Source organism: Physella acuta, unplaced genomic scaffold (genome assembly GCF_028476545.2).
Source record: "Physella acuta isolate Inbredline_101_S28 unplaced genomic scaffold, ASM2847654v3 ptg000060l, whole genome shotgun sequence".
Taxonomy (NCBI): domain Eukaryota; kingdom Metazoa; phylum Mollusca; class Gastropoda; family Physidae; genus Physella; species Physella acuta.
The window spans coordinates 146809-163329 of record NW_026731580.1 but is presented as its reverse complement, the minus strand read 5'-3'; the positions used below and the strand labels follow the sequence as shown (position 1 = coordinate 163329).

At 32.5% G+C, this 16521-nt stretch overlaps 2 protein-coding genes across 2 annotated transcripts; one reads left to right on the top strand and one right to left on the bottom strand.

Moving 5' to 3' along the window:
* Nucleotides 1-1094: 1094 nt before the first annotated feature.
* Nucleotides 1095-10393, bottom strand: LOC131948902 (uncharacterized). Its single transcript, XM_059310625.1, has 14 exons — nt 10387-10393; nt 6613-6750; nt 5444-5532; nt 5205-5326; nt 5016-5112; nt 4800-4907; nt 4399-4449; nt 4144-4215; nt 3807-3936; nt 3540-3643; nt 3287-3378; nt 2761-2859; nt 2371-2488; nt 1095-1839 (listed from the first exon to the last, which is right to left on the bottom strand). The coding sequence occupies exons 5-14, from the start codon at nt 5046-5048 to the stop codon at nt 1585-1587; spliced, it is 1062 nt and encodes a 353-aa protein (XP_059166608.1). The 5' UTR covers nt 5049-5112; nt 5205-5326; nt 5444-5532; nt 6613-6750; nt 10387-10393; the 3' UTR covers nt 1095-1584.
* Nucleotides 10394-10423: 30 nt separating this feature from the next.
* On the top strand, nt 10424-14967 carry LOC131948911 (mitochondrial import receptor subunit TOM20 homolog). The gene is made up of 5 exons (XM_059310636.1): nt 10424-10664; nt 12595-12641; nt 13082-13163; nt 13493-13635; nt 14521-14967. Exons 1-5 carry the CDS (start codon nt 10541-10543, stop codon nt 14596-14598), a joined length of 474 nt encoding a protein of 157 aa, XP_059166619.1. The 5' UTR covers nt 10424-10540; the 3' UTR covers nt 14599-14967.
* The last annotated feature ends 1554 nt before the right edge of the window (nt 14968-16521 follow it).

Sequence of the window (16521 nt, the reverse complement as noted above, 5' to 3'; positions counted from 1 at the left end):
TGACTTAAATTAAAAAAAACAATTTAACAAACTTAGATCACTTGTTGTCTGTATAGTTTTTGTATCCTAAATTTTAAATACATTTTTTCAAAAATCATTTACAACTTTTCTTTGAATTATAAAGCATTTTTACTTTTTGGCAAAGCATTTTATAGCATGAAATTGTTTTTTTTTTTACTTGTTAAATGTATCAAAACATGCCAGGGCAGATAATTTATTTATTTTTTTAGTTCAAGATTTGTTATAGAACTTATTTAATCTAGATCTGTTTGATGTACCGTCCATTAGCTGTAGAGAGGACTAGAAATTCGATACAACTTTACTGTTTTTCTTCCTTGTCTATTTACCCTCCTATTTTTTCAATTTCTGTTTGTTAATTTATGCTTTTGTGCACTTCCCAAGTAACTATTGTATTATTTACTATGTTTTTAAAAAAAAATTATTTCAAAGAGAAAGATTTGATTAACTATGTTGTTTATCAAGTAGTTATAACTGTATGTATTTGAAAATAAGGATTGTTTAACAACAGACTTGCCATAAATGTTATTCTTCTCCATCTGTAAAGACTTGCATTCTTCACATTATTTTCTGTTATTTTACATGTATGGTACAAAATGTTTTTTTGTATTATTTTAATAATACCAAAAAAAAAGCTGACATACAAAATTTATTGCAGCAAAACTAAAGACTAGTTGTGTATACAAGCAAGCTGATTGGTTGGTTTCTTTACACTTAGTTATTTTTTTCTTGAGAAGCGGTGTGGAAGCAAGCCGATTGGTTGAATTCTCTAATAAAAGCTGTATGTAAGCAAATTGATGTTTCTAAATTGGTTGGTTTCTCTAAGCTGCTTTGTTTTTTTCTTGAAAAGCTGTGTGCGAGTTGATTGGTTGGTTTCCATTTCTCCTTTGCATGCAGCTTTTAAAGAAAAAAAAACAATGTGATTGGCTGATTTCTCAAAACTTCTTTCCAACACTAAATCACAGCATTTCTCTCCAAATGTTTTTTAAATTGACTAACAAAAAATTAACTGCTTAAATATTACAATGACAATAAAAGAAGTAAAACCAACTATGAGTTTAGTTTTTTATGCATTTATTGATAACAATAAGGACAACATCTTAATAAATGAATACATCTCTGTATGAAAGTTACATACATTTTGTATTGCACATGCTTTTAAGTATTGTATAATTTGTCTATTATAACAAATGTCCATTCACCAATGGGACATTCAAAGACAGTTCTAGCATCAAGTTACCATTTAATGACAGCTGTCATATGTCATCCAGTTTAAGTAGTGTGTGTCATCTAAAGACAGGTGTATCATCTAATGCCAATTTTGTACTAACTTGTGTGTAACCTAACAACAGTGTTGTTATCTAATGACAGTACTGTGTGTCATCTAATGACATCTAGCAACAGTGCCATGTTATATCTAGTAACAATACTGTGTGTCATCTGGTGACTGTGTTGTGGCATTTATTGAAAAGATGTGTGATGACACTGATATGTGTCATCTGATAACAATGTCATGTGTCATCTGTAGACAGTGATGCATGTCATGATCGTGACGTCTCCCACCTCTCATGTTGTAAAACTAGCCAGGCTAGAAGCAGGGGAGGTAACTGTTCTAGTGAGGTCTGTTCTCACGGTGTACGAGGCAGACTTGGTGGAGACACCAAAGTAACATTCAGGTGTTTGGCTCATCGGCTCCGCCTGGCCTTCCACCCGAGCCATCCTGACCACAAGGCCTGAGGCGGAGAAGTTGGTGATGTTAAATGCTACAGAGATGGGTCCAATGTCGGCTAAATTAATGGCTCGGTCTGTGTTGTTTATCAACTGAAAACAAAAATAGTGAATTGAAGTCTTTGTAAATTGATAATTTAATCAAGCAATTAAAAAAGCAAGGGTCAGGAGTGTGTATTTATAATAATTAACTATAGATTGATACATTTAAAAAAAAAGGACTGACTATTTTAATAACATTATTAAAAAGTGAAATCGGGTCAGCATATAATTGTTGCATGCCATTAACCCAGTTAGTTTTTACATAACAGTATCGGACAAAGACTTCAAGAGGTAAGACTTGTGACTATTTAGTCAACCATGTGACCACACATACAAATGGACTCCACTATGTGAAAATGAAACTTGCTGCTATACGTGCACTATAAACCACTTATAAGGGAGAAATTTTATAAGTTATCAGTCCTATTTTTTTTTTAGCTCTACAACAATATAAAAAGAGTTTTTATTACAAAGAGAATTTTAAAAAAAGTTCCCATTTCAAACCTAATGGTCCATGGGGGCAAGTGAAGTGGAGTTTATACTGTATGGAATTGAATGGTTTTTTTTAAAACAATGATTTACCCTGAATGTGATTTTCTCTTCTGTGCCACCAGGGGACTTTTTGATCTCCCATTCAGCTATCTTCTCAGTGCTGTGATACTGACTGGACTGGCGCTCTCCTGATTTGGTGGTGGAGATACTGTCAAACAGTGATGGACATCAACACATAAATATCACTTTGTTACCTCAGTTACAATGAAAATGGATGTAGGTGAACGTGGCTGTTTTTTTTTTAATTGACTAGATATTAATATGGTGTACTGTATTGCAAGTTTTAAGGCAACTAGGCCAATATCTTTGGGTAAAACTGACTTAAATTGTTTTTTTAAAATATGAGTAATTTTATTGCATATAATTTGTGAACAAGAGTGATTTCCCCTGCCAATGTCTAGACATAACTAAATGAATTACCTGCTTACACAAGCTGGAAGTTTTATCTTGACCCGCACATAAGAGGCTGTTGTGTGACTTTCTGCTTGGTTTTTGAGGCGTAGTGAGAAATTTTGATCACTGTTTAAAAAAACAAATACATAAGAGCATAACTTTTTTATTTTTTTTTTATTTTATGATATATATTTTTTCATTTTCATTCCAATATTTTTTTTTCTAATTAAATTATTTATTTTTTAAATAAGTACTTGAAAAAAATTTATTCTTGCTAGAAAACACTATTTTGTGGTACTGCAAACAGTAATACTTTTACATTGTTTAAGGAAATATACAATGTATTTTTAAAAAAAAAAAACCAATCCATGCGAAGCTAATACCATCTGTGTTTAAGCATTCAGTGGAAAAATGTTTAAATACTAAAATTTAAAATGTTTTTATGTGCAAATTATGATACTCTTGCTGCATGTGCTTTAAATTCTAATGAAACTTTGTATAAACTTAACAAAAATATAAAATAATTTTTTTCTTAAGGTAAGAGGTAATTTACCGGCTTCCGTCAATGGCTAACAGTGAGGGAATGACCAGAAGTGGAATATGAATGCAGGCGGAGTCTGAGAGTGTGTATACCATCAAACGTGTCTGCAATCAGATGAAAAGAGATCTGTTGTTCAAATACCAAAATGGCAAATTTTTTTACTTGCGATCAAATTTATTAAACCCCATTTAGCAATTACTGCCAAACAACAAAGTTACTGAAATAGCCAGGTCAGCTTAGAGAAAGAATGAGCTTAGAAAATAACCTGATCAGGGGGAGGTAACACTCGCAGAACTTTCTTTCTATTCAACTGTGATGAATCAACACAAGAATGAAAACTTGGATTTTCTATGTGAGTGGCACCAGCAACTGAAACAAAACATTAATTTATATTAATTATCTGAAATAATACTTAAAGGATTACAAAGATAAAATTAAATGTTTGCTATACCTGTACATTTAATAATTTATCCAACATGTAGAAAACTAATTTTTTTAAAAATAACTAAACTTTTTAAAAAAAGAGTTTAACCTTGACCCTCTGGTAGGCCAGAGGTTCTCACCACAAGGTCAGAGTTCAACTCAATTGTAATTGGTGCTGGGACCAGGAGAGTGCTGATTAGAGTAAGTTTCCCCCACAACTCAGAGCTGCGTAACTCACCCTGGAAAAGGCAAAAATAAATAAATTTTACTCATTTTTTGTCAGACGTTTAGAGGCCTACAAGTTATTAAATAAACCATTTCATTGAGATAATTATACAATACCAGTAAGTTTAAAGAAAAATAAACTGACCTGGATATACTTAGAGAACAAATGTATAGATACATGTATAGATATTGAAATAGTAGTGACTTTAAAGTCAACTTACACTGGCATCAAAAACTGCAGACAGCCCTTCTACTATGTTAATGTAAGCACTATTGGGAGCTTTGTTTTTGGGCTGTAACAAGAAGAAAAAACAACTCATTAAATGAAATCAATTAAATTAAATTAACACAACTTTAAAGAAATTAACTAACTCCTCAAAAACAATGACATTTCAATTATGACCAAAGCTATAATTGAATAGTAGTTAAAATATAATTTCAAGAATTGTTTTTGTAAACCCTAATCAAAAACTTACTTCTGATGGTCCAGTGGTAACCCTTGACCCATCCATGACATTGATGCCAAACTGTATGGAAATGGTTCATTGTTATAAGTTGATTCTAGAATTTATTGAAGACATTTGGAGCATGTGTTCAGTGATAAAATGGCTTCCATATAATCAAAAAGTTAAAATCCAATGATATAAGCAACACAATGTATTATTTACTATAATAATTATGCTAGAGACAGATAGGAGATATAAGTAACAATTAATACATTGTATTAAAGTAAATTTCCCTTCAAACCAGAAGGTCCATGGGGCAAGTGAAGTAGCTTTCACCTGTTTCTGTAACCTCAGATTTGAACGGATAGTGTGGTCAACACAGCCCCACCACTATGCCCCACCATCCCATAATAATGTATTAAGTGACTCACAAATCTTAAAGCAAGATCATCTTGTTGTGGAATCTTTGGTCTGATGGGCTCAAAGGTCAAGTTTTGTTTTATTTCATTATAAGAAGATACAAAGCAGTAGCCGAAATTCTGAAACATAAAACGCCAATGTTCAGTCTATTGCAGTGATATAAACAAATAACAAAACATCAACAATCAATAATATTTTTTTAAAGTTTCATTATAAACATGACTGACCAACATTTCATCCAAAATTTCAAAAATCAACATTCTGTTGACTGTGATGTATGGTTCATTAACAGTTCCAATACAATCTTTTAGAACTTCATAAAGTCTGGAAAACAAATACAAGATTAGAATCAGTTGTTGACTTGCAATAGTTGGCAGGTGTGAAATAAAAAATTAAACTTCAATGCTAGAGATTACCTCTGCAGAAAGTCTAAGTATACAACTATAGATATTGGGACATCCTCTTCAGGTGAAGGGTGGGCTGCTACCAAAAAGATGTCATTCTTTGCCAGATAGAAAAAGTCAATGCCCTCATCTCTCTATGAGAAAAAGAATAAAAACAAATAGTTGCATTATGTTTTTATTATTACATTTTTTTTAAATATATAGGGCTACTAATAGAAAAGAGCCTCATTTAAGCATCAAACATAACTTACAAAGTATGGGTTCAGGGATTTGTGACCTAAAGATTTTAAGTGCTTGGCAAAAACCTCCTGAGTCTTCCTGTGGGGGATGTTCTGTAAAGCTACAATGATATTTAAGGTTATAACAAATCTAAATATTAATTTCTTAAATAGATAAATTTAAATAACTAGGCCTATCCATTTTATCTGGTAACTAAGTAAACATCTTATTAAAAAGCTGTATGTTGAATGCTATTCTTAACAATTTGGTGCAATTAATGTAAAAATTAAAAAAAATTGACATTAGTGATGTTAAAAAGTCAGAGTGTCTACAATTTCTAAATAAGTTTAAAACAACTTTTGTCATGTATGTTTAAAAATCAAAACAATTCGTACACTTTATAAAAATTAGATTAAATTTGTGCAATTATGTTGTAATCTTTATTTAACTGTAATGGACACCAGCGAGTTGACGAGATTCCTTCCTTAATGTTGTTGACATGGAATAAAAATGTGCTTTTTTAGATTTAGGACCATAAAACTAATAAAAGATAAAATTTTATTAAAAACTTAAGCCTAAAATTAATTCAGAAATGTAATATTTTTAGAATCAATGCTATACAAATTGCAGATCCAGAGAACTTGAAAATAATTTGTTGAGTTTAAGGCTACATTTCTATTTATTTTCATCAAGCCTAAGTTATAACCCGATGTTTCACTTTCGTAAGACAAACTTTGATTGGCTGTAAAGGAACTCCGTGATCGATTTCTGACAGCCCCACTTTATAGTTATTTTGTTTACAAAACTTTGCAGATCAAGTTTTTAAATAACTATGCAAATTTAAACACCATGACCTATTTTTTCTATTTTTAGCTTACAATGTGTACAATAAAATTTATGGCAGCCATTGTTTATGTCGCCATTACACGTGAAAACCAAATTGTTTTTGCTTTTTTTTTAAATTTTTATTTAGTTACCGAAAATATTGAAAACATCAAAAACATCCAATCTTTAGTAAAGTCCGAAAAAAACCAGACAGACAGGATTTTATAACCATATTAATTGTAACTACGCCGTGCAAGATTTTTAAATGAATTTATACACCTCTCAAATACCTTTGAGACTTTTCTCGCTGGTGTCCATTTAGGGCCTAAACAAAAAATGAACAACACCAGTGTAAATCAAAACTCAGAAAGGATACATTGCTTGGCAACAAGAACACCACATCGGCTGTCTAGAAGCAACACTACAGAGATGCGACCTAGGGTGTGAGGGCTAATGGTGTCCACTGCCTGAGGTCTGGTCCATTCACTGTCTTTGCTTTTAGTGAGAGAACTTTCTGTCAATGATTGTGATTCTTGCATAATTTGAAATTTGCTTCAACAATTACACCATTTAATTTATAAACTGAATTAAATCGCTTGCTTGCTGTGCTACACGGCTATAATAAAGTAAAAAAAAAAAAAAGAAATTGTAGTCAAATAATGAAAAAAAAATAATGAAAGATCTTAGGGCCTATAACTATAGAATCACTATAGATCTAATCATCTATATATATTTATATAGTATATAGTATAATATATTAAATATAGCGGCAGGCCTAAAGCCTAAACAAACTAAGACTAAAGTAATTTAAAATTTAATTTATTATAAATTAATCTAGACGAGCTAGTTTCGGTAAAATCTTAGTTTAGCGTAGTAAATTCCAACGTAGCTAGTAATGTGCGATGAAGGTAACTAATGAATATTTCTTTCATTTGGCCATATTTATGTCATATTTTACACAATATAACAGATAATTGAATAACAAATCACAATCCAAGACCAAACCAGTCATAAATATCCTGGAATAAACTTTAAACTACCCCGTTCGAGACAACAATGAGTAAATACAAGCAGCGGCCATGTTTCAAAAACAATAAATTGTCTATTCGCATGTCTTTTGTGTTGATTTTGTGGTTTAATATGATTGTTTTGTATTGTTTTAATATATGCCGGGGGGGAGGGGGGTCCGTATTTTTGTGACGTTGTGTGATGAGTGGGAGGGGGAGGGGTTCAGATGGTGCGGCGTCACACATTGCATTTTAAAAAAGCAATGTTACAAAACGAATTATAGACGTTATTTTGCGTTTTAAAAACTGTTTTAATACATTTTAATAACAATTGAGTAAATAATCTATTTTGACAGAGTTCAGACAAGATTTTGGAAAAATATAGCTGTTTAAAAACAATTCACCTGCAATTTTGAGGGGGGTTGTAGGCTGAGGTGTGACGTCATTTTAGGGGAGGGGGTCTGGCTTTTTGTGACGGAGGGGAGGGGGGGGGGAGGTAAAAATTGTCAAAAAAAGCGTGACATCATTTATGGATGACCCATGTATAGTAATTTTTTTTTTTAATATAGTTGACATGAATGACTAATAGATCTTATCAGACTTAATAGTGTGCATCCAAGACCACAACAATTGTTGGGAGGTCGAAGTTTTGAACACTTTATTTGCAGTAAGCAAATCAATATTAGATCGCTCATAAATGACGTCGCTCTTAAGATAGTAATGATAGCGTGCATTATTACAGAGCAAACATATGAACATATCGTTTCAGATAGAAATTGTGATTTGTGGTGGGGAGAGGTTGAGTAGAACTCAGCGATGTGATTTTGGAGACGGGTCAGGTTTTCTTTTTTCGTGAAAACGGGATGGTTGTGGGAGAAAGACCAGCTGTAGAAGTATGACGCGTCATTCATTGGTGATCCATTTTCTCAGTGGGGGCGAAAGAACTATTAAGAAGGGTCAAGAAATCTAAAAAGCTTGCCGAGTCGCATTTCTTGAACCCCACCTTTTTCATTCCCCCACTTAGCAGATCGTCACCGAGTTAACGCTCGCACGTGACGTCATGTAGCGGTACCGCCGACCGTTAGGCTAATTTTATAGAAAAAAAACAACAACAAGCACTGCCTTTTTTACGCTTTTGCGACGTTTAATATGATTACATAAGTAGGTGTTCATTAAACAGCCCCTAACACATCTATCACTCGTCCATACGTACGTAGTTATTTCTGCAAGCTTGCTGTCTTGAGACTTTCGGCCCTTTAAAAATGTATTAAGCTCACACCGTATATTAGAACTAGACTACCCATATTAAGCTCCAAAAGAAGCTTGGTGAAAACAGGATGGCCGCCCGATTTTGTAGCTGCTCTGCGCTTTATAAAAAGCACAATAAACGATAAGATGACACTTATATTAAAGTAAATTATAGTTCTGAATCTTGATACATTAAAAGTGATATTCGGAAATTAAGAGCCAGACAGTCAACATGATATTTCAATTTAAGTCCAAGAAAATAAATTTCTTCAAACGATGGAACATTACTAAATTTTCGCGCAGTTTAGCGAAATTGAATTTAAGTATTTACGTCATCTTACAAAGCGCGATAGCCTACTGGTGCTCTACTAACGCGGCCCATGCTAATGGCCGTATTCCTAACGCTTATTCGTCGGCAGGCATTTGGTGGCAAGCCTTTTTGACGGGGATAATGTGTTGCGGCCGTTTTGCCGAATGTCTTAAACTAGCAGGCTTGCAACATTTGTGATGATTCGTTTTAAGCAAGGTATACGTATACTAATGCTTATTTATCGTTATTTTGATTGAACAAAGCATTATAGAGGTTCTCCATCAACCACCTAGGTATTTTTCCCCGTTCACCTCCTTTCATGAGACCGACACGTCATAAATTGCAAAGCCGCCTGAGTTGACGTCACAAATCTTCACTCACTCCCGTAGCAAATCATATGTGACATCATTTATGGACAACCCCATATCACTCACTTGTGTACTTGATATTGACAATTTGACAACAAAGGATAACCAACATGTGTCTGGCAGGTGGAGACTTGCGATCGACCATAATGACAACACGCACTTAAGGGGTGGACTGGCTCATTGTTTTAGATGATGTTTTATGAGGGAAGCTGGTGGATAATACATTTTGTCTCTCTGTATATATAAATGATGACAAACATTTAATGTTGTCAAAATTATGGTTAGAGATCTTAGATAAGGCAGAGTGAAGCGTAATTTTTTTACATTATGACTTGTGACATTGACAACAAAAATATGACGGAGTTTGGGGTTTAATTAAGGTAAAGAGAAGCAAAAAATGTTATAAGTTACGATAGAATCACTAATTAATGAAAAGAAAAACCTGAAATGAAAATAGTGAACATTCAAACAATAAGAAAAAACTCAAACTATATAGTAATAGTAAGATCAAATTAACATTAGTAAAAAAAAAAAAACGTGATTTAATACATGAATACAAGTTGCATCTCACAATGCTTCTAGAATTAATAAAGTTGTTTGTTAGGAAATTCAGTTTTTAAAGAGCAGAATTTATAAAAATGCTTTGTAATACGGACTATACAACAAGACAATCATATTAAATACATTTTCATACGAATAGAAATAAAAGGGAAGCTACTCTAAATAACAATTTCTTAAGATGGCTGCTGTTTTTAATAACAAATTTACTATCTCGAACAGGGTTGGTAAAAATTAATTTCAGGATATTTAAATTGATTTAACCATAAATGGTGATCTATTATTCAATTATTTATAATATTTTATCAAAATATACGAAAATATACTCATATTTAATGACATATTCATTAATTCACTCTCTCCTACATTAGTTTTGGCCGAATTTACGACGCTAAACTAAGATTTTACCCTAGTTTCTAGAATCTAGATCTAGAATGAACTAAAAATTTAAAATTATTACTTTATTAAATTTATAAATTAGTATAGTATTAGGCCCTAACTAGTAACTACCTAAGCCAAGCCCTAAGTCTTAGATTCTTCAATAGTACAGAATAGAGACGACATAGATCTACACTCATACAGACTTACAGTAATACAATAAGTTAAGTTACTCTTACATAAAAATCGAAATAAGTTTTAGTTAGGCCCCCTAGGCCTACCATCTACTCTAGTCTAGAGTCCTATTTATTTTCCTACACAAGAGAGTTACAGAACTTCCTTTTTAACAGCGGTCAGCAAGACCAGGTTGTTTTTAACATTAACTTAATGTACTAATGTGCATTACATAAATTAAAACAGCACACATTTTAAAAAATGCTATCAAAAACTACTCTTGGGATTGCCGCTGCAAGTGCTGGAATATGTTTTATTGGCTATTGTTTTTATTTTGACCGCAAAAGAAGGAGTGATCCGGAATTCAAGAACAAGTTGAAAGAAAGTAAGTCACACAATCATCAGTCAGTAGCTGGACTAGAATCCGGCTAGATTCTAGATCTAGAATAATCTTTAATTGACATTTAATTGATTGGACAGATAGAACATAGGGGAATCAAAAGTAGATTCATTATTTTTAGCTTTAGCCCTAACTAATAACTAATGGAAAGTTAAAGTAGACATCTAGAATATCTAGGCCTACCCATTTTTTTTTGTATCCTTTTTTTGGACTGATGAAATTCAAAGGTGAAGTTACAAAATAAGTAGACTAGATCTAGATTTAAATAAACTTACACTTTAGCCTGTCTTGAACATTTTTAGATTGACCCCGTGAATACTTAGCCTATAGATCTAGTATTAGTAACGCACAGCCAGCAATCTCTTTCATTCGTCATCTTTTCCTGTTTGTGCCCAAGACACATGGGCAGATGAAGTAGAGTTCATCACTTTCAATGACTTTGGCATATGAAGGGATAATATGATTAGCACTAGGCCCAGCTGCCTTTTTCCCTATTGTCAGTCAAGTACCCATCAGAGCTGAGTAGACTCAAGAATGTCCTGCAGTCACTAGTTCAAACCGTGATCCAAACTTGAAACCTTTGAGCTAGCAGCCAAATGTCCTACCATTTGACCACCCCCATTTAATCATTTTTACTTTCTCGTGTATACGTAGTAGATATATAGAAAGTATTGTAATCGTAAAAAAAAAATCAAGTTTTTTGCAAATCTAGTCGTTTTACACCTCCCTGAGTCGGTAAAACATTTTGCAATCTTGTCTGTGTGTGTATGTATGTGTGTCTGTTAACACGATAACTTGAGTACCGTTACAGCTAGGTTAATGAAATTTCATATATAATTATTATATCAAATTTGTTGTTCTGTATGAACTTTTCAGCGATTTCCAATAACCGGAAGTGGAATTTTTTCTACTTTCAATTTTTCAAAAGCCTATAACTTGAGTACTATTTCAGATAGATAAATGAAATTTCACATATAAGTTAAAGATATAATTATCTGCCTTCTATCAAATTTTGAGTAATTTCCGTTGACCGGAAGTAGTAATTTACGCTATTTCAGATTTCTCAAAAAAACGCATGTGAATTTATAAAGTACTAATAATATCCTACACTATTATGCACATTTTGTTTGGCGTTCATTTGGTGTGCAATTCTTTTTTCTACGAGATTCTATTCTATTATAAAAAGTTAAAGTAATTAAAAATGGATTTAAAATATTGTCTATATCCTGAGTCTCCATCCCCGTAGTGTTACATAAGAATATTCGAGAAAGTTTAGGGGAGATCACTCCCAGTTTATTTCATAAGAAAGCATGAATGTAAAAATGTATCAGCAGTTTAAGGGGGGTTTGTGTTGGTGTTAATTATGTTAGTCTAGGTTCAACAAGTACCAATGTAAATTCATGGATATTTCTAGTAGAAACCCACATTAATACTTTTTATTATTACTTTCACAATTGATGGAAATACATTTTTGTTTTATATTTGAGGTAAATCAAGATGTTATGTATTTGTCAATCATTCCATATTTTGAGAAGTATTAAGTTCTAAAAATGGAATACTAGTCAAATAGGGTCTAAATAGTGCTGTGTTAAATGGCTGTAAAAGAGGGACTCAAACTCCACACAAAAATGTTTTTCTTAATTAAAGGCTGTAATAGCTCAGATTTTTCTTTTATAGAAACTTAAGAAAGGCAGATAATCCATTTATTTATAGTCTTGCATTTAATTATAATGTGATTTAAAGAGACTAACAGTGTTTTCATCATCTCAAAACAGAAATTAGATTGAAATCATGAACAGGAGCTTGCACTCTTTGCGTTATCTGTTTTTGTAGAAATGTATACATATATTTAAAATTTTAAGTTAAATTTGTATGCAAGCTAATTAGTTAACTTATTTGTTACTAATAATTTCAGAAAGAAAACAGGCAAAACAGCAGAAGTCTGTCAGTGGAGGAACTAGAGTGAGTAAAATTAAAGAGTTTGCATTATTTTTCAATCATTTAAAAAGTTTGTAAATACATTTTTAGAAATTTTTTAATTAAAAAAAGAAACAAGAGAAATTGTTTAAATGTTTTCTATTGTTAAAAAATGTTATTCATATATACACACACACACACACACATATATATATATATATATATATATATATATATATATATATATATATATATATATATATATATATATATACATATACATATACACATACAGAGAGAGATTTTTTTTTAATGCTGCCTTTTATTTACAATATACTGTTAACCTTTAAGTTATAAAAAATTTTAAGAACAATTTAAAAAATCTGGACCAACTAATTTTGCCAATGCTGTATCAGTTAGGTACTATATTTCCCTTGTTTAAAATATGACAGCTTAAACTGAGGGTTCTTGTATAATTTCTGTAGCTGCCAGACCTATCAAATCCTGAGGCTATGCAGAGATTTTTCTTACAAGAAGTCCAGAAAGGAGAAGAGCTCCTTGCTGTTGGTGGGTAGCCATTGTTGTAGTTTTATTCATTTACTTGTGATGTGGGAGCTTCCTATTGCCACACAAAACATTATTCCTATGACATAAAGTAAAATCAACCTGTTTGGTGATTGGACATATACACCAGATTCAATTTTACTTGGGTATCAACCTTGGTAAGAATCAGTCTCTTAATTAATGGTCATTGTCATTTTCAATCTAATTTTATGTCAAATTAAATTTTAATAATGTGCCAGTCATTTATCATCTTTTTATAACAGTTTTTTTTGTATAGTATAAAATATAATTTAGCATGTCGTGGAATATAATAGTTTAATTTGAAATTGCAGGTGATATTGAGGAAGGTGTGGAGCATTTGAGCAATGCTGTAGCTGTTTGTGGCCAGCCACAGCAGCTGTTGCAGGTTCTTCAGCAAACTTTGCCACCACAGGTGTTTGCCTTGTTGGTACAGAAGCTGCCATCTGTTGGGGCGGTAAGTTGCTTCTCATCTTTGTGTTGAACTTTTTCTACTGCTCAGACAATGGGTGGTCAATGGTGTGAGGCAATTAATTGTCTTAAAGGGTACTCACTCGTTGAAGATATGGATGACAGTACAGTACCAGCGTAACAATTTAAAATGTTTTTTTTTAATCTAACTGCTTCGTTATTGTTTTACATAAATTTTACAAAGAAAATTTGTTATGGATTTTATCGGCTTGCATTTACTATGTTAGGCTTGACATTCTGTTAGAATTCATCTGTTTCTTCAAACTTGGCATACAAAGGGATTGTGGCCAAGTTGCCATTTACTTTTAGCCAACTTGAATTAGGTACCCATTAGAGCTGGATGGACAGGGGACATAATACAAACATTACATAAATGAATAAGAAGTCAAATACTTGTAGTGTAGTCAAAAACAGTGATACAAATTTTTTTATAGCAAGAAGCTTTTCAATGTACGGAAAAAAGGAAAATAAAGCAAATTTGCTTTCCTTTATAAAAGCTTTTGTCGCTAAAATATGTAAAAGATCTCTTACCAAAGCTTTTATTAATAAAGATAGCAAATTCGCTTTATTTTTAATTGTTTTATTTTCTACTTTTTAGTGATTCTTAATTTATGAAGTCGACACAACTAAAAATATTTTCTTTAAAACGCTAGCATTTAATCTTGTTTATGTCCCCTTAGTTTCAAAACATCTAATTAAATAAAAAATTTCATGCCTTGTCATCGAAGACGAAGGTATCTGGAAAATTTGAATGAGATTGCTGCATTATAAGTTGGTCAAAATTAAAATTGAGCAACATGATTTGTCACAAATCCACAGACGTCGCAAACTAAATAAAAGCTTATAAAATCATTTGTTTTATACTTTACAGAGACTTGCCATGGCTGGCGCTGGCGGAGGTGCAGAACATGTTTCAGACGGGGTTGTCGTGGAGGAAGTTGTGGACTGATCCTGGTGTGTCAGCTGGTGTTTGTTGCACATGTTTCCTATGGATCAAAAGCTGGGCTGCTGTGAATGCTTTGTGTGAATCTAGACCAACGTGTAAATTTCCATCTGGGGATCTCACTCAGGCCTCAGTCTTATTTACTCCAGCTGGTAATGTTTTAAGTTTTAGGAGGGATTGCCCTAGTGTCTGGGTTTTTTTTTTTTTTAAACTTAAGGCTATTTTAAATTAAGTTTCGTGCATTTTATGAACAGTTATCTTCCCTTGGGCATGTGTAATTAGCTGAGGTTAAATAAGACTGAAGAAGGGAGTGGGGAGTTCACTAATTTTGTATTATAATTAACTACCATTAAATCATTTTTATTTACCAAAGTCTCAGCTGTTGTGTTATTTTTATTACCGGTTTTGTATAAAAATGGGTAGTATGGTAAGGAGTTTAAAAAGTAATACAAGGATTCAACATTTATTTTTAGAAAAGATGTGAATCTGGGTCAAAGTGGACTTGATTTGTCAAGTGTGAATAATAATGCAAAATTGTTAACACAAATTTGTAAAGAACACCTAATTTGATTCATGTTTACTTTTCCATTAAAAACTAAATGGTCTAATGCTGGTATGGGCAGTCAGAGAGCTGATGATCATGTATGCCAATGTTGATTTAAATTGCAATTTTTTTCCACTCATGTTGTTTCAAAGTTGATATTTCAAACACATTATATTAAACAGCTATCAAAAGGTTTTGATCAGCCTTAAAATCAGAAAACTTCACAAGTGTTTGACTGCTAACAGTCCGTATCCCTGGTCTACCAGGAGTCCACCAGGCTGAAGGGTACTTGACTCTTAGGGAGAGTGAAGTTTTTGAATAGAGCTTGTGGGATTTACCAAAGTTATATATATTTATATATATATATATATATATATATCTTCGGTGACAGTACAATATGACTGGCCTTGTACATATTTTTGGCCTGGACATTTCTGCCCACTGATTGGCTGTTTACTTTCTCATATTCTAACTGGAAAAAAAAAGGAAAATCAAGATTTTTACAACATTTGAAATGTTACTTCTATTAAAGTAATTATTATACCTTGAGGGGGGGAAATCTAGTTTTGCAATCTTCTGTCTGTATGAAAGGTATCTGTCTTTCATATATCAGTTTTGAGCTATTTTGGGTGATCAGAAGTGGTAAAAAATGTACACTTCTACAAAAACTCATTGGAATTAGAATTTTGTATACAATTTCTGTCACATATATTTTAGTTATAGCTTATTCTAAAAACTTTCACCTCACAGTTACATCTGAGGTTAAATCACTTAGGGGGACAGTGTGATCAAGCCAGATAGCACTGCTAACCCCAATAGTCAATAGTCACGAGTTCAAATCATGGACTCGTGTTTGTACTTTGTGTCCTAGTTCACCCAGCTCTGATGGGTACTTGACTCACATTAGGGAAAGTAAAGGATGATGGGTATAGTGGGGACCAGTCCCCTATGCCAATGCTGGGGTCAAGAAACAATTCTGCCCTTTGGATCATTAAGTCAAGGGGAACTTTACATAAATCACATACATCAGTTCAAGTCTAGAACTTTAATTTTCCTGTCTAGATTAAAGACTACTAGCAACCCAGAAATGTTAACTTGTCAAGATTCAAATTATGTCCTTTTGGGTTTAGAACAAGTGCTCTAGATCTAGACCATCTGCTGAATGTACTTAACAGTTAATGAAAACAGAAATTATTCACCCAAAAAAACGTATATTATATAATGTTTTAATGCAACACTGTACAAAATTTTCAAGTGAAAACAAGCCTACTGGTACATACACTCTTCACAATAGGTAACAAGACCAACATGAAAAACATCTCCAGGTGTCATTTACAGTGACAAGCTAATTATGTGGTTCAATATTGTTTCAGCTCAAATTAGAG

Excerpts from the sequence above, each read along its gene's own strand:
- LOC131948902 (XM_059310625.1), bottom strand. The coding sequence starts at position 5,048 with ATGTTGATTTTTGAAATTTTGGATGAAATGTTG. Across the intron at positions 4,908-5,015 it reads AAATTTTGGATGAAATGTTG|AATTTCGGCTACTGCTTTGT; the intron begins GTCAGTCATGTT and ends TTTATGTTTCAG. Across the intron at positions 1,840-2,370 it reads AAGAGAAAATCACATTCAGG|TTGATAAACAACACAGACCG; the intron begins GTAAATCATTGT and ends TTTTGTTTTCAG.
- LOC131948911 (XM_059310636.1), top strand. The coding sequence starts at position 10,541 with ATGCTATCAAAAACTACTCTTGGGATTGCCGCTGCAAGTGCTGGAATA. Across the intron at positions 10,665-12,594 it reads CAAGAACAAGTTGAAAGAAA|AAAGAAAACAGGCAAAACAG; the intron begins GTAAGTCACACA and ends TAATAATTTCAG. Across the intron at positions 13,636-14,520 it reads AGCTGCCATCTGTTGGGGCG|AGACTTGCCATGGCTGGCGC; the intron begins GTAAGTTGCTTC and ends TATACTTTACAG.